The sequence below is a fragment of the Lytechinus pictus genome, chromosome 3, assembly GCF_037042905.1.
Source record: "Lytechinus pictus isolate F3 Inbred chromosome 3, Lp3.0, whole genome shotgun sequence".
Lineage (NCBI taxonomy): Eukaryota > Metazoa > Echinodermata > Echinoidea > Temnopleuroida > Toxopneustidae > Lytechinus > Lytechinus pictus.
In genome coordinates this window covers 41,332,137-41,355,703 of record NC_087247.1, presented here as the reverse complement: position 1 = coordinate 41,355,703, position 23,567 = coordinate 41,332,137, and the positions used below count along the sequence as shown (strand labels likewise).

Genomic DNA, 23,567 nt, shown 5'->3' with positions numbered 1-23,567 from the left:
TTACTAATGGTTATTTTTCAAATCTGGTGTAAATGCTTTCGAAATAAAAACTGTTGATATTTTTGCGAATTAAATGATTCACTTGGGATGGAGAGGCATGAAAGTTGAGTGGAGCAGGGGCTCATCAACCAGCAACCCTGATTTTAATCCAAGTAGAGTCATTATTTCTCTTTGGTATGCCATTAATACTTCTATGACCCTTGGAGAGTTAGCAATCCTCCATTTCCTACTAACAAGCCTTTATGCATTCTCAGAAGTCAAGTAAAACAACCATCACTAGGCCACTAATGCTCTTGTATCTCTTGTTCATTCTGATGTGTATAGGATCGTTGCTACCTATGTTTAATGGGAGCTCTCCAGCTAGATCTTGGAGGAGCCCCGGCCGGTCCAGCAGGTACTGGTAAAACAGAAACCACCAAGGATCTGGCCAAGGGTCTGGCTAAGCAATGTGTGGTGTTCAATTGCTCTGATGATCTGGACTACAAGATGATGGGTCGGTTTTTCTCTGGTCTGGCCCAGTCTGGAGCTTGGTGCTGCTTTGATGAGTTCAATAGAATCAGTATTGAAGTGTTGTCTGTCATTGCTCAGCAACTCATCACCATCAGAAATGCCAAAGCTGCCAAGGTTTGTCTTATTAATTGTCTATATTGATTATTTCGTCAGTAAAGAAAGGAAAATCAATCTTTAAAAAATCATCTGAAACTCAATTTTTCTAATGAATTGTTCTTTTTTGAGGGGGTTGGGGGGAATGATCAACTGTCCATATTTAGAATTGTACTGAATGCATACCCCTTTCTGTTTGCTTACAACATGTCATTATTTCTTTCTATCTATGTAAGAACCATGAATAGCAATTTTTTTTTGTAGTTTGTCACTTTCATCAGTACTTGTGATCAGGCAATCATATGTTATGGCTTTATAAATTCCTGGATTAAAGTTGATGTTTATAGAAGACTGTACTCAGGATCAAGCTTTTTTTCATTCCTGTTTACTTGGCACCTGGCTTTATGCCCTTCATGGTAAAAAAAACTGCTGATCCTCTTTTAAGTTTTTCCGATACTGACTTAATTTGTTGCCTTTTTGATAATTTTTCAGCTATCTAGATTCATGTTTGAAGGTCGTGAGATCAAATTGATCCCTACTTGTGCTGCATTCATCACCATGAACCCTGGTTATGCAGGAAGGACAGAGCTACCTGATAACCTCAAGGCTCTCTTCAGACCCATTGCTATGATGGTCCCAGACTATGGTAAGCTGTGAATAATTTTAAACTATGGATAGCCATATATTGTTTCCTTCAAATTTCATGGTTTAATAATAATATAGGATTTGTATAGCGCATGTATCCACCTTGCTAGGTGCTCAAGGCGCTCCTATATTACCCCCGCTAAGCTAGTCTACCGATTCTGGTGCGCACAGCTTTTTGAGGAATTACTTCCTGCCGGTACCCATTTACCTCACCTGGGTCGAGTGCAGCACAGTGTGGATAAATTTCTTGTTGAAGGAAAACACGCCATGGCTAGGATTCGAACCCATGACCCTCTGTTTGAAAGGCGAGAGTCAGAACCGATAGACCACCTTTTTAATGATAAAAAAAATGATGGGTGTCATCCTCAAATAGTTTCTGATAATAGTAATATCTGCTAGTAGAACTCTGTGTCGCACCTGATCAATTTTTCATTAATCCAGGATGTAAACGATTGTCTCAATATAAATTGTTTTGTTTTGCCAGAACATAGACCTGTAAAGTTTTCTTTAGAACCAATTCCATTTAATGATCAGATTTTGGTGTTATAAAGGCCATTTCTTCATCTTTAAAATTTTCCATTTGGTTAGTTATTTGATGGAAGACTTAATATAATAATATAAACTTAATAATATTTCATAGTGTGTGTATACCATTGGTGTAGTACTTCCAGAAAAGGGAAACAAAAGTAAAACCACTCTTTTTAAACTTTTCTTCCTGTAGCCCTTATTGCAGAAGTGATCTTGTATTCAGAAGGTTTTGAAGACTCCCGCAATTTGGCCCGCAAGATGACACAGATGTACAAGTTGTGCTCAGAGCAGCTGTCCCAACAGGACCATTATGACTTTGGAATGCGAGCCGTCAAATCTGTGTTGGTGATGGCTGGCGCCCTCAAGCGTGGTAATCCAGACCTTGGTGAGGATATTGTGCTAATCAGAGCTCTGAGGGACAGTAACTTGCCCAAGTTCTTGGCAGATGATGCCGTCTTGTTCAAGGTATGTTGATAAACCTGTGTTCAGTGTTGAATGGATTTAAATGATTTTTCAATTGATTTGAGGTAGTGGTATCTTGTATGTAATGGGTAGTTTTCTTCATTGCAGGTGGTAGACAATCTTATGTGACCAGTCATATGATCCATAAATGATGTCACATAACATTAAATCATCTAACACCCTTCATTTTGGGTGTTGGGGGGAACAAGTCTGCCCATGATGAGTGGTGTTAAGGACGTTGCACAGTTATGTTTGTGCGCATTATGATCTGCGCATAGTTTACACGCTGCGCACTGACGTCACAATGGATGAACAGGTGAATAATTAGCTGCGGGTATGAGCTGATTTTTCTCATCTTCTGCACTTTAAGAGCAGATCCGATGCGTTATTTCATGAAGCTAAAAAATGGAATTATTCCATGGACCATTCCAAAAAAGAATTCTACAATTGCAAAATATTTTACTCTGCATTGATGCCAAGAATCACGAATATTACCCCGAGTTTGAATAAATGGTAGAGTGGTTTTGATTTTTTCTTCACATAGATGCAAAGCATTCGGCGCATTTTTGGTGTTTTAAAAAGCACATTTGCTCTAATAAAAATGCTGATAGTTTAAAAACAAGCACATGAACCCCTATTTTTTAATGTTTGTACCTCTTAGGTATACCTTCCTCTACAACTCTGCAAATTTTGGTGAAAATGACATGGATTTTGAATAAAGTGCAGCATTTATTGTACGTTCGTAGTTTCTTACTGAAATTTTACATTTTTGAGATTGGGATTTTGTTATCGTTTACGCCTTTTTCAAAAACTGACAGTGCTGTTAAACTTAAAATTGCAAACAAATAGCACTATAAATAGATTCACCATTCTAACGATATAATTATTAACTCTCTTGCGAAATTTGATGACTTTTTCATGTATTTTGACTGAGTAATAGTGGTTTAAACTCATTGTAGTAATCTTGGGCGGTCTAAAAATGCCAAATTCTTTTGAATGCGCAATTCTTAAGAACATCAATTTGGGTGAACTTTGAAGCTCTATAGCAAAAAATCAAGCACATGGACCTATGTTAATTTTTGTATATTTCGAATATTAAGGTTCTAAAGTATCTATGTGCAAAGTTTGGTGAAAATGACATGGATTTCACTTTAACTGTGGAACGTCCTTAAGGTGGACATAATGCTTTTAAGGGGTAGTAATGACCATCAGAACTTCAGGCACTCTTCAAAGTAGATACATATATATTCTGATTAGTACTTAAAATCTATCAATTTTTGTTCCACAGGGCATTTTGTCAGATTTATTCCCTGGATGTGTGCTACCCGAGCATGACTATGGTATCCTTGAGAAGACCATCATTGATTCTCTGCTTGCCAAGGGCCTTCAGCCAGAACCATGTGTGGTTAGCAAGGTCATTCAGCTCTATGAGACCATGATTGTTAGGCATGGAGTCATGTTGGTAGGACCAACAGGGGGTGGCAAGACAACTGTCTATCAGGTAAGGAACACAACCATTTATCAAGAAAGCAATCAATGTGTTTGTACGTCAGGTTACCAAAATTGAATGTATGACAGCAATAAAGGGTGAGGGTCATTTAATCCCCAAATACTGTCCAGTATAATTGTGTTTGATTCTGGACCTTCTATTTGAATATTCTGTAGCATGAAAATTAGAACATTATCACTAGGAAGAAAAACACTTGAACATGTAGTTGGGGGGAGTGCACTGCTTAATGTCAAGTTTGATTTTGGATCTGTATTGACATGATTGATCAATTATCTTGATTGCAGTGTCTGGCCAAGACTCTGACTGACTTACATGCTGCAGGAGAGGATGTGCCATACTACCAGCCTGTTCACTGCTATGTACTCAACCCTAAAGCAGTCAGTATGGGAGAGCTGTATGGAGAGATCAATAAGCTCACCCTAGAATGGCAAGATGGATTGATGGGTCTCACTGTCAGGAAAGCTACTACAGTGAGTATACCATTCATCAATGACACTGAAACAGATATGCTAGCACTAATCTGTTAATTTTTTTCATTCTTAATCAGTCCCAAATGCTCTAAGGATTGTTTTAATGCATGTGCACAGACCCGTTTTGATTGTTTACAGAATAAGTCAATTGATTAGCAGTGTTAGTATTGATTGTAGGAAAAAAGATTTACAGTGAAACAAATATGCATGTAGATCAAATTCCCTTTATTAAGTATTGTTTACTGTAATTATAAAGGTTAAGCCTATATTTAAGTAAATCTTGGTTACCAGAGCTTCATTAATTTTGACTTAGAAAATGCAATAATCTCCTTTAGAATTATGTTTTCATAATGATTTGAAAAGAATGAAATCAGTTTGTTTAGAATTAAGTAATTCTAATCAGTCATGCAATATTTACAGAAAAACAAAAATTTGATAGTAGTATATTCAATAATCTCTTTCAAACAAGATTTTGTGCTGTTCCAAGAATCTGTGAACGGTTAGCCTATGTTGTGGAGGAAATTTGTTGTCTTGCATGTGCAAAAGTTATTTTCTAAAGCCTTATTTACAAAATTTACAATCTGTAATATAATTTGGAGTCTTATTTAACATTACTTAAAATTTTCTACCATGTTCTCCTCAGGACACCACTGACGATCATAAGTGGATCATATGTGATGGTCCAGTTGATGCTCTTTGGATTGAGAATATGAACACAGTCTTGGATGATAACAAGATGTTGTGTCTTGCCAACAGTGAGCGTATCAAGCTATCCAACTCTATCCACATGGTTTTTGAAGTCCAGGATTTGGCTGTTGCCTCTCCTGCTACTGTTAGCAGGTAAGCAATTATACATGACTTCATAAACTCTTGGGGGCTGTTTCACAAAGAGTGAATTATGTCTTGCTAAATACCTATACAATGTGATTTCTGACATGCAACCTTTTGATGAATATGTGGTTGCTTTGTGTGTGACCTGACCAGTGGAGTGATACATTATAGAACACATGCAACCAGTAATTTAAATGTGATTTTTAGTTGCTTTTTAATTTTTGTGAAACATCCCCACTCTCGGAATGTGGATAGTGGAATGGTTTCCTTAGGCATAATAAATACCATTAAATCAGTCACAATATATAAATCATGATTAACATTCTAACTGTTAGGTTACATGTTAGTGCAGAATATATATATATTTGCCCAAATATAAGGGAAATTCTTTCTCGCATCAGAGAGAACAATTGACTTGCCCTTTCATGCTTGACATTGCATTTGATTATTAGATACATAACATCATCATGAAATGCCCTCTGGATTGACTGGATTAGAATGCTATGGGTTCGGGAGAATCTCATGAATATGAATTAACCTTTGCAAATATGCATAGAATAACATTGAAATAGAGTGATAGTATCCAGGTTTGCATGATCAAAAGTAATCGGAGAGAAGTTTTTAATTTTATATTTAATAGGCATACGTTCCTGTCATGACCACATTAGTATGATACATCTTCAAGTGAAATGGTAGTTTTTCAAGATAACTGAATATTTAGCAGATTCAATTTAACTCAATATGAATTAGATCATTGTCGGATTTTAATCGCATGGTCCTGAATAAATTAGTTAGTTCAAGTTGATATTTTCTCTTCATCACAGATGTGGTATGGTGTACATTGATCCTGGTGAACTGAAATGGATGCCTTACGTCATGACATGGCTTGCTAAATTCAAGGATAAGATTCAGGAGGAAACCTACAACTACATTCTGGAACTCTTTTCTAACTACGTGGAGGATGGGCTTAAGTTTGTTTTTAAGAAGTGCATTCAAGCCATCCACCAGGTAAGCTCCATTGTTTTCTTGATTTCTGAGATCAGGAGGAGGTTTAACATAGAGTTTCCAAATTGCACTTAAATTCCCAGTTAAATAATAAATTTACATGTGGCATATATTGCATCATCGCATCAGTCTGGTCATGCATATGGGATACTCAATGTTGTTTAGATATTAATTAGATCACTATGTTGAAAACTATGTTTTAATTAGCACTGAAGCATGACCTTTCAAAGTCCCACTCAACTCTCTGTGAAACAACCCACTAGAATTCAAAGTAAAGTAATGATTTTTAATGTATCTGTAATGTATAGATTTGTCAGCCAGCATTTCTATTTCCTTTGTCATCAAGATCAAACACAGATTTATTTTTACTGGTCAATATTTTTCTATACTAGGTGGACATCAGTAAAGTGACCACACTGTGCTGCCTGCTGGAGGCTCTCCTATTCCATAACACTTCCAATGTCAATCTTAAACTGGAGACGGCTAAGCTTCATCCATTGATCTGTTCAACCTTTGTCTTCTCGTATCTGTGGGCCATTGGAGGGAACCTGATAGAATCATGCTGGGATGCCTTTGATACCTTCATCAGGAATCAGTTTGAGGACAATGGTGATGCCAAGGTGAGATCTCCTTTATTTTTTATTTTAAAGATATTTTTAATGTAAAAATTAAGTGACAAATAATTCTTGGAGAAAATGAGTTACAGTTCAATTATTAGCGCTCCCCCCCCCCTCCCTATAAAAAAGGCAAGACAAAGCTTGCAATCAGCTGACAAGTGATTTTCCAACTTATGATCAATGCAAGTACCCACATGTGCATAAATTATATCTGTGTCAATAATTCTCTCCTTGTTTTCATTATTTCATGTTTGGCCTGCTTACATCAGAACTTGATGTTGGTCTATAATACTTGCTTTTAATTAACTGTGTTTACTATGTTTACTATTAAACAGAAGTGTAAATAGAAGTACGATATTCAGCACATGGCCCAATAGCTTTCTCATTTCATTTATTTTGGTGATCTAACTTCTCTACTCTCAGCTCCCTTCTAATGGAGACTTGTGGAGCTGTTACATGGATTTTGATACCAAGAGAATGGACCTCTGGGAGAAGATTGTACCTACATTTAAGTATGATCCAGAAGTTCCCTTCTTTGAGATGTTGGTGCCCACCATGGATACAGTAAGGTTTGGATATCTCATGGAGAAGCTCCTCCTTGTCAAGCATTCTGTCTTGTTCACTGGAACGACTGGTGTCGGAAAGGTAAATGCAATACTCTTGAAGCTCCTTGATGGTTTTACAAGGATTTTTGATTATTGTATAGATTATAACCATCTTGGACTTGCTGATCATATAATACATTTTACCAGTTATTAATTGCTGCTAAATGGAGAATTTTATTTATGAAGGAATTTATAAAGAATTATCACTTGTACATGTTAAAAACCTTTCAGAGCTGTACTGAATAATTGTTTAAACTAACTGCAATGGTGATAGTGTCATCAGATAACATCATGTACATGTTTATATGCATATTCAAATGAATTTCATATCCTATTTCAGTATTCAAAGTGATAAGCATTCCTGTCGATCATGAAATTTCTGTCTATCATTAATGTACATGTTTGTAATTTAGTTATGTTTGTAATTTAGTTTACTCTTCTAAACTTGACATAAGCCTAGAAGGTAGGAAAATTGGTAATCTTAACATTGTATAACAAACATCTAACATATCTATGATGCCTTTGCATTGTTTACAAAACGCTAAAATGATATGATTGTATTGCTTGCCTTTCTTACTCTCTATTGTATAGTCTGTGATTGCTCGAGCCTTGCTAGAAGGTATTCAAGAGAAGGCCAACTATGTGCCAATCTTCATGAATTTCTCTGCCCAGACCAGTAGTCAGAGGACACAAGAGATTATTGAGGGCAAACTAGAGAAGAAGAGAAAGACCATACTTGGTAATATATGAAGATGTTTTTTGTTTTCTCAGATTACAGGTTATGTTAACCATTCTCAAAATCCTAGCTGTGTTTTCTTTTTCTTGTTACTACACACATGTCTATTCAGATTCTTTGCAGTATATTGCAAACTTCAATCCCAATTCATAGATTGCAACATATACTTTCTGATGGATGAATTAGTTCATCAGTCAAATTATTTCTGAGAAGTTATTTCATATCTCAGTGATAGTATTGCATGACTGCATGTATTTTACATTCTTTGTTTTTGTAAGCATTATAATACTTTTTTAAATGTTCCTTTGTAAGAGGATTACATTATTGAAACTTACACAAATAATTAGATTTTATCACATGCTATAAGTCTAGTTTTATTTCAGGAATATGAAATCCCTTTTAATGGGAAAATATGAGAGTACTGGTCATATCAAATATTAACTTAATGTAATTCATGTTTTATTGCTGTATAATATAAAGACTTGCCCTTGGTCATCAGACATTTCAATGACACAACAGTCACAAGCATTGTATATTCATTAAATATTCCATACTTTCAATTTTCAAGTTTAATGAATAGGGTTATTTCTTTTGGAGATTTTGATTATTTTGATGAATGATTTTATTATAGGTGCCCCCATTGGTAAGAGTGTAATCATCTTTGTTGATGATTTGAACATGCCCAAACTGGATACATACGGTTCCCAACCACCCATTGAGCTTCTCAGACAGTACCAAGACTTTGGAGGATTCTATGACAGGGAGAAGATGTTCTGGAAAGATATCCAGGTAAACCTCCATGTTGTTCATGTCTCTCTTTACCTTGAGAAGTAACTGTATCGTTTTTGAAAAGTCTCATTGTACTTCATTTCTTCTTCTAGTTTACTCACCATTGATTTATAAATTTAAAGATACTTACTGTATGTGTAATAGGCCAAAACTTTGTGTGGAATTATAATGTGTTTATGCTGTCAATGAGCCCTCAATGAAATCAATTTCGTTTTTGACTTGTATCCATATTCATATTTCAAACTGCAATGGTTTGTGAAAACACTGTTCAATTTAAACCTTAGGATGTTACATGTACACTTCCGTACCACTATTGGATACTACTGAACCAACGGAAACTTGATCTGGATAAATCTGTTTCATCAATGAATAGCATGTGTTAATAAAATATGTTGTTCCCTTTGTGCAGGATGTGACCCTGGCATCAGCCTGTGCTCCACCAGGTGGTGGTCGTAATCCTGTCACACCTCGTCTCATGCGTCATTTCAGTATGATGTGTGTACCTACAGCATCAGATCACAGTCTCAAGCATATCTTCAAGGTATGAAGCATCAGTCGTCACATGTCAGCAAGCATGGCTACATTTACAGAATGTTTGAAAAAAATGGATTTATTAATTGAAAATTATTACTTAATGGATGCAAGAAATGGTTCTAATAAATTCAGGTCATACATATGGTAGGCAATAAAAATCAGTGTACTAGAGAATAGTTTTACAATGTAGTTCAGTATATTGTTCAAGTAAGAAGTTTGTCCAACAGCACAAAATATTGCATTATACTACAACATGGTGTAGCATTATGATGTGAATTTTTGTTATAAGAATTTTTGGCCTTCCATTTAGTGCAAGATTTATGCATCCAGCTATGTGTTCTGTAAATAACTCTGAATTTCTTCATCTGTTTTTAATGTAGTCTATCATCAATGGCTTCTTAGCTGAATTTCCTCAAGCTGTGAAGGAGCAGGCTGATGCTATTGTTGGTGCAGCGGTTGAGATCTATGGACGTATGAGTACAGATCTCCTACCTACACCAGCTAAATCTCACTATGTCTTCAATCTTAGAGATCTCTCCAAATGTGTGCAGGGTAAGCATTGGTCTATAAAGCATCTATTATGTATAGTGTCAATTGTTTCCTTTGACTTTAATCTGTCATATCTGCTGATGCTTACAAACATATTGTAAACACTACCCAACAGATGTCAAAGCTAATTATTCTTCTACCGTTTTTATCTTCCTATAGGAGTTCTGCAGGCAGACCCTGGCATCATCCGTGACCAAGTAGCCATCTTCCGCATCTTCAGCCACGAATGCCAGCGTGTCTTCCACGATCGTCTCATCAACAATGAGGATAAGAAATACTTCAATGAGATCATGTCGGAGATGGCTAGCAAGCATTTTAGTCAGAACATTGACCCTGAGACGTTTGTTACCAAGCCCATCATCTTTGGTGACTTTATGAAAGTGGGTGCTGAGGAAGCCGACAGACTCTATGAAGACATTATGGATCTCAACAAACTCAAGAATGTATTGGGTGATGTGAGTATTCAATATCTCTTACTTCTCATGTTCTTCGCTGATTTGCTCACAAAATAGCTAAAAACAATACGAATATATTTCAACAATACTTTGAATTTGTTTTTGATGAAAATAATACAATTTGCATTATGTTGATTTTTTTAGTGTGTTGATAATTTATTGAAATTGACCAATGAGCTGTTTGTATTTCTTTTTCTACCCTACCAGTATCTGGATGATTTCAACATGAGTTCATCAAAGGAAATGAAATTGGTCTTCTTTTTGGATGCTGTCCAGCACATTGCCAGGTAATCTATGCTGCAAATTATTCTTCTTTGCTTTGCTTAGGTTTCTCTCCATGACACCATAATATCTCTGATTCATATTTCCAAAGCTTCTACAATTATCTGCATAGAATTTCTTGAATAGCCATATGCAGATAATGTTACTTTATATCTGAGAAAATTGTTATGTTAACGTTTGATTGAATCATTAGTATAGAATCCATGCTGTTCACCCTCTCTCTCTAATTATTTACCGATGTGTATAAATATAATCATGCTTTATTATGGTTTGTATTCAAGTATGAAAACTATATCTTTGATGAAAATCTAAATATAAACGTTCTTTCATCTGTAGGATCATTCGTATCATCCGTCAGGAGCGTGGTAATGCTCTCCTGGTAGGTGTTGGTGGTACTGGTAAGCAGTCCTTGACAAGATTAGCCTCCCATATCTGTGGCTACAAGTGTTTTCAGATTGAGCTTTCTCGTGGGTACAGCTATGACTCCTTCCATGAAGATCTGAAGAAGCTATACACCATGGCTGGAGTAAACAATGATAATACTGTCTTCCTCTTCACAGACACACAGGTATTGTTAATCAATTATTGTACATGTATGTTTGTGAATATATATATATCTTATGCTAGCAATAATTCCTTCTTAAGAATATCATAATATCCAATTTTTAATTCTAGTATTGTATTTGTTGATAACTGTAGGTGAGAGACTGGAAGTGATAAAACCTCTTTCAAGACTTCCTTGAGCCTGTTGCAGAAAGATTCACTTTTAAACACAACTCAATTAAACACAAGTCAGAAATAAATGCTGATTAATTGAAAATCAAAACATCTTTGATATTCATAGTTGCATTTGACTGCAATTCTGTCTCCCATGGGCGAATTATTAGAGAATTATTCAGAACAAAAAAGTGTTTGTTTCTGTTCTACCAGTGTAGTGCAAAAGTAAATGGGGGGGGGGGGAAGTATTTAAGTCTCATAAATTTTAGACTGTAAATGAAATGAATTCTTAATTAATCCAATTATCAAAACTCTCTTACTAGATTGTAGTTGAAGAGTTTCTTGAAGACATCAACAACATCCTCAATTCTGGAGAGGTGCCCAATCTCTTTGAGCCTGAGGAGTATGAGAGGGTTATCATTGGCTGCCGACCAGCTGCCAAAGAATTGGGAATCCCAGAAGGCAATAGGGAAGAAATCTACAATTTCTTTATCAGCCGTGTGCGCAAGAATCTCCATATTGTGCTTTGTATGAGTCCTGTTGGCGATTCCTTCAGAGCAAGATGCCGTATGTTCCCGTCCTTGGTCAATTGTTGTACCATTGACTGGTTTGTAGAGTGGCCCAAGGAAGCCTTGCTCTCTGTATCCAAAACCTTCTTTGAGAACATGGACTTTGGACGTGATGATCTAAAGGTCAGTTCTGTTTGTTGATATTTTATATATAGAAGTTATATATATATATACTGTTATATTTAGGTAGAAATTGTATTCATTTGTGAAAAAATGAAGTTTGTATTGAAAGAAGTGATGAACAATGCTTCCCTACTTTCCTTTATCTTAATTGTTGAATAAATATATATATCATTTTTATTCCAAGTAAATCATAGTCATTTTGTTCAGTTAGCCTTGTTTGTAAAAAAAAATAGATAAAGAAGGAGAAATGACTGTTTTCATTTCAAGACCAAAGTTAGTAATTTAATAATTTATAAACAATTTAATTTTTCATTTATCAATGAACACCACCTACCTTGAGAAGGCATATTAAGTAGAAGCAGTAACTTACTGTTCGAGGTTAAATAGTTTAGCATACTACCTGTGTATAATTAGATCTGCATCGTGCAGATAATCATGGCAAAATTAACACCATTTTATCTTTAATGCCCTTTACAGGAGAAAGTTGCAGAGATGTGTGTAGAAATTCATACAAGTGTAAGCAACATGGCTGAACGGTACTACAATGAGCTTAGGAGAAGATATTACACCACTCCTACTAGCTACTTAGAACTTATCAATCTCTATTTCTCCATGCTGTCTGAAAAGAGAAGGTAAGGCTTATGGTATCATATGAAAATTTAATAAAGTGTCAGTCGAAACCCATCGCACATAGTGTGAATAGAAGACAAGAATCTTTGAGCCTGTAGATGAGAAAGTGCATTTCATTTCAACTGTGTATGTGCGAGTGTGTCATTGGACTTCTACATAGAGATGTGTGTTAATGTTCAATGAATATTACATATCGTGCCAAAGGTGTATGATTAATGATTTTTTTCAAGAATTGGCCAAATGATTTTTGAAAAGTGTAGAAACCTTATTCTTTGAGTTATTATTGATTTGTATTTTTACTTGCATATAACTTGTTAGCCATTGATATGTGTCTATTTTTTTACATTGATTATCTTTTTCTAGACAATTGGTGAATGCAAGAGATCGTGTGAAGAATGGTCTAGGAAAGCTGTTAGAGACCAATGATCTTGTAGCTGACATGGAGATTGAGCTTACAGCCCTTGAACCTGAACTGAAGAAGAAATCTGCCGATACAGAACTTCTTATGGAGAAACTTGCTGTCGATCAAGAGAAAGCTGATCAGGTAGGGGGTTGGATTGAATGCATTTTCTTGTTGTATGTTTAGCATCTTAACTGGACCTGGTAGCTCAGTGATACTTCAACAGCCTCATGCACAGGAGCTCATAGGTTCAGTCCCCAGGATATTATATTAGAGAAGGATGAAAATATTGAATTGTATGAACTGTATGTTGTACAGGGCCCAATGGAAGAACAGCTAATAAAAGTTAAAGTGGCTCCTCTAAGTGAAAATAGTTATTCTGTTGTACAAATTCAACAGCAAATTTAGAAATGAGGTCTGCTACATATTCATGATACATTGTCCCTCACATGTATGTATTCCTTATTCAGACTACGACTGAGCTTGTCAAGTTGAATTATCAATCAATTCCATATAAAGAGAGATTAAGAATCTAACCCTTTTTGTTAAATCCCAATAGAAAGACCCTCTAAGAATACTTCTGTATATTTATGATGTGAAACATAACTTGATTTTTTTTGTGATATGTATTGATGTGCGTATTTGGCATGCATTTGAAGCTTCTGTATTGTTTCTTTGAACTACTGCTAACTTATTTCACAGAAAAACAAAAGAAATGGGGTACAAGCAGTCTGAAGAATCAAATATTGTTCTTCCCTTATAGGTGAGAAAAGTTGTTCTTGATGATGAAGCCACAGCCAAAGTGAAGGCAGAAGAAACCCAGGCCATTGCTGATGATGCCCAGCGAGACCTTGATGAGGCTCTACCCGCTCTGGAATCTGCCAACAAAGCTCTAGATTCCCTAGATAAGAGTGATGTAGCTGAGTTGAAAGTGTTCAATAAACCACCTGACATGGTTATGACCGTCATGGAGACTATATGCATCTTGCTTGGAGTCAAGTGAGTCACACAGTTTATGAGCTTATGCTTATAATGATTTGCAAATTTCCATTCCACAAGACAGAAATGGTAAAAGTTAATGAATCCCACCAGAAAATGAACATATTCAAAAGTGTTCTTCCATGTTTTAGATAATTAATTGTGAAGTCAGGTGATAAAATATTACATTCAATGAAGTTTATTTCTCTGGGCTCTCCGGACATTGTAGCATTGTTGTTTACATTCAGCACATAGCATGAAGGAGGGTATTTTCTCCTGGGGTTCACTAACTTTTTAGCACCACAGTATCTTTAATCAAGGTGACACTCTTATCTATGCTAAACATAGATAAAGTATTTTAAGGAAATTATCAGTGTGGGAGGAACCATCGTTCTTTTGAAAATTATGACAAGGCTCCAAGCACAGCATTGGTAACAATAAAACTCATGAAATTATTTCATGATTTTTTAATGAAATGGTCAGAGAAAAAAATCTAGTGATAACTGTATGATTAGTTTGTTGGGTTATCAGATAGTTGTTATGATTTTTTTTATTCCCTTGCAGACCTGACTGGCCCACGGCTAAGGGGTTGTTGGGAGATCCAACTTTCTTGAAGAAATTAATGGAATATGACAAGGAAAATATTGCAGACTCTCTTCTCAGAAAGCTTAAGAAATACATCGAAAATCCCAAGTTTGTACCTGAAGTTGTTGAAAAAACATCCAAGGTATGTAAATTGATCATCTATCACAGTGATAAGTGGTCATTCGCTTTATTACTAACATTTATTTGTTTGATTTTATTGGCTGAGGGCAATGATGATTCACTAACATTTGACTGTATGATTTTCTGAACATATACTGAACTAGAATTAATTTATAAGACATGTATGTATTCAAAATGTCCTTAATTAACCTTTGAATATTTCAAGCCATGTTTGTTCATATTTTAAATTTTCTAGTAAGTGGTAAACATCTGGTTAGTAGATGTTGCTTTCATGATAATCTTTCTTTTTCAAACCTTACAGGCCTGCAAATCTATGTGCATGTGGGTGAGAGCTATGGATCTATATGCCAAAGTCTTCAAAACTGTTGAACCTAAGAAGCAAAAGTAAGTCTGTATGAACTGTCAAAGTCATTATGGGTGTATTCATCTTGATAATAAAGAGTAATTGTTTGTTTTGTCTTTATACCCAATGTAGCCACTTTTGCTTGGAAGCATCTCTATCACCAGGTTCTCCATGATATGATATGTTGTAATGATCCTTCTACAATCTAAATACTGTGTACCTAGCTAAAAAGTGTCATTGTTACAAGTATTTATATGACTTTGCCATCAATCCACTGCCTTCTGTTCGTGATTGAATTCCCTTGATTCAACTTAATTCATTATTTGTCATTACAGACTGGCTGAAGCCGAGTCAGAATTGGCAGCTACCATGTCTGTGTTAGCAGAGAAGCAGAAGAAGCTGGCCGATGTTGAAGCCCAGATTGCAGAACTGCAAGCCTCCTATGACCACAGTGTAAATGAGAAAGAAACACTTGCCAAGAACATGGCTCAGACAGCTGCAAGATTGAAGAGAGCTGGTAAACTGACCACTGCTTTGGGAGATGAACAAGGACGTTGGGAAGAAACAGTCAAGGTATGGATGATCAGCGATGTAGGAAGATTTTATAGGTGGGAAAGTGACAACATGGAGTTTATTCAAAGAAGAGAAGAAAATATTTCATGTGATCCATTGAACTTATTCCAGTAGACAGGCATTGACATTTAATTGCTTTATTTGTCATTTTCATATACCTTGGTTCTTTTTTATTGAAGGGAAATAACACTGCATTGATCACTGTTTTTATTTCATAGGAATTCAACAAAGAGATTGGTAATGTTGTTGGCAATGTGTTTGTGGCTGCCGCATGTGTTGCATACTATGGTGCCTTCACCAGCTCTTACCGTGTGGAGCTTGTCAACTATTGGACAGAAAGGTGTAAAGAACTGGACATACCAGTAACAGATGACTTAACTCTAATCAAGGTTTGTATTCAATATGTTTTCTCTTCTTCTCTTCTTATTGTAAGATGCTTTTATTGTAGTTTCTTTAATACAGATTTTTGTGCCAGCAATTATAATTATTCTGTTCAGGGACTTAGACTAAAATCTTGTATTTTTAGCTCATCCGGCCCGAAGGGCCAGATGAGCTTATGCCGTGGCGTGGCGTCCGCAGAGCTGCCAACCATTACGTTTTTGCCGTAATCATTACGTTTTTTCATTCAAATTACGGCATTATGGTTTTTCTTTTCAAATTCCGTTTTTTGACAATTTTGATAATGTGTGTACATAATTGTATGTATGTGGAGTGCGTGTTGAGCCCACTGAACTAGAAATACGTATTTCTAGTTCAGTGGTTGAGCCCGAGATGAGCCTGGTATTTGCGCGTGCGTAGTCGCCTGCCAGCCGGTTTTCCAACGCACTTTAATAATTTGATAGCGTGCACGTACATATACGTTAGTTGAATATGCGAGCGGCATGCATGGTACGAATCGCGATGTATAGCGACTGGTAAATACGTCTGGAAGGATGATGACGTCATCCAAGATGGCAACTTACGATGACAAACGAAAGGATCGAGGATGATTATGTTTTGATCATCATTTGAAAGGAAATAACAGTAACTGCGGTCTAAGGTACAATATTTCTGAATTTTATATATTTTATCTTAAATTTGCATGTAATTTCTTTCCTATAAAGTGATGTTTTATGTACAAAAAAACGATCCGAAAATTAGATTTCAGAATTTAGATCTAACGTTACTGCTAATACGTTGTCTTTACGCACGGGCCAACACTCTTCAGGTGATCGAGCCAACGTTTGTTCTTGCAGCGCAGAGCGAGCGAGGAGTACGATGAATTGGGTAGGGTAATTCCCAAATGTAGTAAGAGAAGAGTCCATTTGTAATGGAGGGGGATTTGGAGGTTTGAGGGAAATTATTATTCCATTTGCAAAATTTTACAAAAATACTCATCATATATATTAAAGATTGAATCATCAAAAGATATTTTTCATATACTTTAAAATTAATTGTTGTGATAAAGAAATGAAATTTTGAGGCTATTTTCTTGAATTGATTAATATCAATTCCCTTCGGATAACGGTACTGTCTGGTTAATTTTCATCAACTCGTAATCGTATCAAACAAATACGATGAATTCGGCTTTGAAAAGACCTGGAAAGCTCTTCATTGTCCCTTGAAGTAATAATTCTGGGTGATATTCAACATTTATTGATAGTTTCACATGATTTATACTAGAGAGATGTCCTACTGCCTTTGGAATTCATTAAAAAAGTCGGCACTTTAGCATTCAGTTTAGCAGGAATGGGAAGATTTCTTCCCCGGTTCTGGCGGCCTAGATGTCTGCTCTATAGTGCCGTCACTGCTGGGGATGATTGAGTGTGCGTGCAGTGTGATTGAGGCTGAGCTGTGCACATCGTGAAGTGATTTACGATGGGACTTTTGTGGAATGATTTCAACTTATCTATAGATCTATTTGAATTTTAGATTAGATTGATTTATGAATAATTTTTCTATATTTGTGGAATGTTACATGTACACTTCCATTTTATGACACTTTAATTTTAAAGGGTACTGTTTGGCAAAAACAATGTTACTTGGGAAGAGAAGTCTGAATTGATGTCAACCTTTTTTTTATATTTCTCTTAGTCTACAATTTGGTAGTTTTGTCAGGAAACTCAACATAAAACAATTAATTATTTTAGAAGTGGAAAGGAAGCCCCAGAAAAATGGGGCCCTAAAAATGTTCACCAGAACTGATTTTGGTGCCCCTGAAAGAATTTTTTCTCGACAGATCTTCACTTTGATAAGTGCCGGAGTAGGTTGCACTACAAAATGAAAGGCCTACTTGTCATTTTTAGAAAAATTTGCCTAGGTGCCCATTTGACTAGAATAAAAGTGGCCTTCATGTCCTTTAGAATGGCCTTGATACCCCTTGAAATTTTGGGGCATCCAAGGCCACTTTGCCGGTTGCCCCAAGCTGAAAGTGCCCATTTGAAAATGGCCTTGCCCCTCTCAATTCTTAATTCAAGCCCTGCTACTGACTTAGTTAAAATAAGGGGCCAATTTGTAACGCTCCGTTACTTAGCCCAGACTAGGCCTAGAGATTAACTTTTTTTTAATTGTTCACTGCATACATACTTTTTGCATTGGATGTTTGTCGCATGTCGTTTTAAGGTTCGTTTTAACACATTCCTTTTTTTTGTTGGAAATTCCTTTTTTTGGCCATAATGATTCCTTTTTTTGCTTGCACAAGGTTGGCAGCTCTGCGTCCGTCGTCTGTCGTCCGTCCAAAATTTCAAAATTCCTCTTCGCCATTTCAAGTCCGATTTCAATTCTGTTTCCTTTGTATGATAGCACTAGGTGGGGGACTCAAAACTTCTACACAGAATTTGAAACTCATTAAATATGCTAATTTATGGGAATTTTTCAAAATTCACAAAAAATGCTTCTCCTTCTTTATTTGTTGACCGATTTTTAAATTTTTTGCTTCCATCTGGTAGAGCTTCATGAGGTCCACAAAACTTCTACACAGAATTTTGAAATTCTGACTAGAACAATTTTTATGCGAAATTTATGCATATTTTTAAAAATTCACATAAAATGCTTCTTCTTTATTTGTTGACCGATTTTAATTTTTTTTTCTCTTCCATTTGGTAGAGCTTCATGAGGTTCACCAAACTTTTACACAGAAATTTGAAATTTTCAGTAGAAGATTAATTATGCTAATTTATGCAAAATGTATTCATAAATCACAGAAAATGCCTCTTCTTCTTTATTTGTTGACCGATTTTGATTTTTTTTTTCTTCCATCTGGTAGAGCTGCATGAGGTTCACCAAACTTGTACACAAAATTTTGAAATTTTGTCTAGGAAATTATTTATGCTAAGTTATTCAAAACTTATTCATAAATCACAAAAAATGTTTTTCTTCTTCATTTGTTGATCAATTTAAATTTTGTTTGCTTTATATGATAGCTCGAGGTGGTGATACAAAATTTCAACACAGAATTTTGAAACTCATTCAATATGCTCATTTATTCATATATTTTCAAAACTCACAAAAAATACTTATTTATTTGTTGATTGATTTTGATTATTTTTGTTCCATCTGAGAGTTAATGAGGTTCACCAAGGTTCTACACAGAGTTAAGAAATTTTACTAGAAAATTATTTATGCTTAATTTATATGAAATGTATTCATAGATCACAAAAAATGCTTCTATGTCATTTCTTCATCAATTTCAATTCTATTTCCTCGATTTATGTCACCAATATAATTCACTGTCTACAGTGTCAACTGGGCTAAAATTAAAATTGTGTTAAGTTTCGTTGCGAGATGCCGGATGAGCTCCACATCATTGATGTGCTAGTTTATTCATTGTTAGAGCTATAATTAGTAGTTGACATTGTTGTGGGGGAAAAACAGTTTGAATGTCATAGAAAGTATTATGTCATATTTATTACCATTGAAATTCTGTCTAATAATAAATTCTAAGCCCAGGAGCATGACAGAATAAGTCAATGATTTTTCCTTTTTGGCAGGTTTTGGCCGATCCCTTTGAGATTCGTCAATGGAATGCTGATGGTCTTCCTAGGGATGCTGTATCAACAGAGAATGCTATTCTTGTCACAAGAGGGCGCCGGTGGCCCCTTATGATTGATCCACAAGAACAGGTGAGGAAATGCTTCAAAAATGAACCTAAGAATATATACTAGGGACACTTTTTTTTTACATTTTGACAGTGCTTCTCCAAAAGTATACAGTAATGACTATGAAATGGCAACAGTATTTACAGAATTGGAAATTTGTATCAGTGTGAGAGTATAGCTGTGAATAAAATAAAATTGGATTCCATGGACTTCTCTGTAATGCTAGTAAAAGGGTGCTTTGGGGGCAATTACATCAATTATTGATCTTCTTATTTTATATCTGACTTTGACCTTTCTCTTAATTTTTACAACACTTTGTGAACTACTTTCACAGTGATACTTTGAGAGCACATGCATTGTTTTTTTGTGCAGACTGTTAACCTGGAAAAGTTGTGATGAGCCATTTCAGGATGGTCCAGCCCATGGGCATATACATACACAATTTTGATTGACAGAATGAAAATTAGTCAGCGTGTGTCTCATAATGATAAATATCTGAGATAAATCTTTACTTTAGAGCCATGCAACCTTGTTTTTCAGGCTAATCGCTGGATTCGTAACCGAGAAGCCAAGAATGGTTTGAAGGTCATCAAGCTGACTGATCAAAACTTCCTACGCACATTGGAGAATGCTGTACGTGTAGGTCTCCCTGTACTCCTTGAAGATCTGGCTGAGACGCTGGATCCTGCATTGGAGCCCATCCTTCTTAAGCAAACATTTGTTCAGGTATGATTCAGTTCATTTCACAACTGCTCTCAGAAGTTGCAATTGGTAATACATACCTTGATCATAGCCTGTGTAAGGTGGGAATTCCGTGTCGGTCTATTTTTCCAAGATTGTATGAAACAAATAAGATGGATAAAATTGATCTTAATCAATTTTTTGAGTTTACACATGACCAGGCATTTATTTCCCCTAGTTAGTAAATAAAATATTATGACAGGTGATTTATCTGATAACAAATATTCACATCATTCATTGTATAAAACAAGTAATAAACATAAGTTTTCATTGTCTTCATTATAGTATTGATACTGAGTCCCACATAAACTGTCCAAATATACTCAGCTATTGCCTCAAGCCTGTTAGAACTGTCCCAAATGTCTATTTTTGTGGGTCATTTTAATTCATGTCCTCATTGGTGTGCATTGTTTGAACATCAATGAACATTTCTCTGTTAATAACCGCAAAGTGATTTGTGTGATGATCAAAATAAGGATCAGTGTAGGATCCCAGTTATTAAACCATCTAATGTAATCAGGATAAAGGCTAAGGTTACAGTAGAGTCAGAATTACACTCAAGGGGTAATCTCTGTAGGACCATTTACATGTATGATGTCATTAAGAAATAGTACAAACTTTTAAAACAATATGAAAATTCTCTTTCACCTCTCATGCAGAGAGGTGTCCAGGACCTTCAAAAGGGAAAAGTATATCACTATGACACCTTACTGTTAAATTTGCAATATTTTTTCAAGGAAGCATGATAATTATTTAATTGGGTCATGTACAGGCACTACTTAAGAAGCCACTATCATGATTATTACTATCATTTTTCATGGTGTTCTATGCAGGGCGGTCGTCTCCTGATTCGCCTCGGAGACAGTGACATTGACTATGACAAGAATTTCCGTTTCTACATGACAACCAAGATGGCCAATCCTCACTACCTACCTGAGATCTGTATCAAGGTTACCATCATCAATTTTACTGTCACCAAGTCTGGTCTTGAAGATCAGCTGCTTAGGTAAGAATGCTATTCTAAATTATTTTTTGTTGGTGTCAACTCATGTGCCTTTTGGGTGAGACACAATATGCCTTCTATATTTATAATCCATTGAGCCCTATACCTAACATGAGCTTGGATCTATGGAAATATGTATTATACTGGAATCAAATAAAATCATGTTCAAAGGGTTAATCACACAGGTAAGATTGATGTTAATCAGTTCTGATTATGTGTAATATGGAACCCTCATTTGCTTGTTGAGAGTAGCTATATTCGACATCAAATTCACACAGATATACATATGGATTTGTAGAGTTGATATCTATAATTATGTCTCAAAAGATACATGTTTTCATTCACCAAGCTCATAATTCACATTGTAAGTTTGAAATGTAGTTGGAGAGGGTAATATTCATTGTTACTAGGCCATTCTTAGAGTCTTGGCAGCTGTTCTGACTTTTCTTCCCATTGTCTTTGTCAGTGATGTTGTGCGTCTGGAGCGACCTGATCTTGAGGAGCAGCGAAATCAGTTGATCGTGAGGATCAACGCTGATAAGAACCAACTCAAAGCAATTGAGGATAGGATATTGAAGCTGCTCTTTGAATCTGAGGGTAACATCCTAGACAATGAAGAACTCATCAATACTCTCAATGAATCCAAGGTATATTGAATTACTCAGTTACAATGTTTTGAATATGAAAAACTTGCATGCATGACGACGTAGTTATGAGAAAAGCTTTAAATGGGTTGAAAAGTTTACTAGCTTTTGTCTCACCTGCATAGCAGTGAGACTATAGGCGCCGCTTTTCCGATGGCGGCGGCGGCGGCGTCAACACCAAATCTTAACCGAAGGTTAAGTTTTTTAAATGACAGCATAACTTAGAAAGTATATAGACCTAGTTCATGAAACTTGGCCATAAGGTTAATCAAGTATTACTGAACATCCTGCCTGAGTTTCAGGTCACTTGACCAAGGTCAAAGGTCATTTAGGGTCAATGAACTTTGGCCAAATTGGGGGTATTTGTTGAATTACCATCATAACTTTGAAAATTTATTGGTCTAGTTCACAAAACTTGGACATAAGAGTAATCAAGTATCACTGAACATCCTGTGCACATTTCAGGTCACATGACCAAGGTCAAAGGCAATGAACTTTAGCCATAATGGGGGGTATCTGTTGAATTACCATCATAACTTCGAAAGTGTATGGATCTGATTCATGAAACTTGGACATAAGAGTAATCAAGTATCATTGAACATCCTGTGTGAGTTTCAGGTCACATGATCAAGGTCAAAGGTCAATGAACTTTGGCAATATGGGGGGTATCTGTTGAATTACCATCATAACTTTGGAATTTTATGGATCTGATTCATGAAACTTAGACATAAGAGTAATCAAGTATCACTGAACATCCTTTGCGAATTTCAGGTCACATGACCAATGTCAAAGGTCATTTAAGTTCATTGAACTTTGGCCATTTTAGAGGTAATCATTAGATTGCTGTCATAACTTTCAAAGTTTATTGGTCTAGTTCACAAAACTTGGACATAAGAGTAATCAAGTATCACTGAACATCCTGTGTGCATTTCAGGTCACATTACCAAGGTCAAAGGTCAATGAACTTTGGCCAAGTTGGGGGTATTTGTCGAATTACCATCATAACTTTGATAGTTTATTGGTCTAGTTCATAAAATTTGGACATAAGAGTAATCAAGTATCACTGAACATCCTTTGCGAATTTCAGGTCACATGACCAACGTCAAAGGTCAATGAACTTTGGCCAAGTTGGGGGTATCTGTTGAATTACCATCATAACTTTGAAATTTTATGGATCTGATTCATGAAACTTGGACATAAGAGTAATCAAGTATCTTTGAAGATCCCGTCAAAGTTTCAGGTCACATGACCAATGTCAAAGGTCATTTAAGTTCATTGAACTTTGGCCATTTTAGAGGTAATCATTAGATTGCTGTCCTAACTTTCAAAGTTTATAGATATAGTGTATAAAATGTGGATATAGGGGTAATCAAGTATCACTGACAAGTTTTAGGTCACATGATCAAGGTCAAATGTCAATGAA

The 23,567-nt window shown here is 35.8% G+C and overlaps 1 protein-coding gene across 2 annotated transcripts in view; it reads left to right on the top strand.

The window, feature by feature from the left end:
• LOC129257220 (dynein axonemal heavy chain 6-like) overlaps positions 1 to 23,567 on the top strand; it is a 62,860-nt gene that overhangs the window by 19,999 nt on the left and 19,294 nt on the right. For both annotated transcript variants that reach the window (XM_054895501.2, XM_054895499.2), the window contains exons 27-54: positions 325 to 624; positions 1,096 to 1,249; positions 1,970 to 2,241; positions 3,527 to 3,739; positions 4,033 to 4,218; positions 4,862 to 5,058; positions 5,874 to 6,057; positions 6,447 to 6,674; positions 7,095 to 7,316; positions 7,868 to 8,015; positions 8,644 to 8,801; positions 9,211 to 9,342; positions 9,716 to 9,887; positions 10,044 to 10,339; positions 10,547 to 10,626; positions 10,958 to 11,189; positions 11,662 to 12,030; positions 12,508 to 12,662; positions 13,024 to 13,204; positions 13,824 to 14,059; positions 14,603 to 14,765; positions 15,066 to 15,148; positions 15,443 to 15,680; positions 15,899 to 16,069; positions 19,649 to 19,780; positions 20,297 to 20,482; positions 21,331 to 21,503; positions 21,967 to 22,147. In XM_054895501.2, the coding sequence (XP_054751476.2) occupies positions 325 to 624; positions 1,096 to 1,249; positions 1,970 to 2,241; positions 3,527 to 3,739; positions 4,033 to 4,218; positions 4,862 to 5,058; positions 5,874 to 6,057; positions 6,447 to 6,674; positions 7,095 to 7,316; positions 7,868 to 8,015; positions 8,644 to 8,801; positions 9,211 to 9,342; positions 9,716 to 9,887; positions 10,044 to 10,339; positions 10,547 to 10,626; positions 10,958 to 11,189; positions 11,662 to 12,030; positions 12,508 to 12,662; positions 13,024 to 13,204; positions 13,824 to 14,059; positions 14,603 to 14,765; positions 15,066 to 15,148; positions 15,443 to 15,680; positions 15,899 to 16,069; positions 19,649 to 19,780; positions 20,297 to 20,482; positions 21,331 to 21,503; positions 21,967 to 22,147 (5,442 nt within the window). The remainder of the gene's footprint in view (positions 1 to 324; positions 625 to 1,095; positions 1,250 to 1,969; positions 2,242 to 3,526; positions 3,740 to 4,032; positions 4,219 to 4,861; positions 5,059 to 5,873; positions 6,058 to 6,446; positions 6,675 to 7,094; positions 7,317 to 7,867; positions 8,016 to 8,643; positions 8,802 to 9,210; positions 9,343 to 9,715; positions 9,888 to 10,043; positions 10,340 to 10,546; positions 10,627 to 10,957; positions 11,190 to 11,661; positions 12,031 to 12,507; positions 12,663 to 13,023; positions 13,205 to 13,823; positions 14,060 to 14,602; positions 14,766 to 15,065; positions 15,149 to 15,442; positions 15,681 to 15,898; positions 16,070 to 19,648; positions 19,781 to 20,296; positions 20,483 to 21,330; positions 21,504 to 21,966; positions 22,148 to 23,567) is intronic.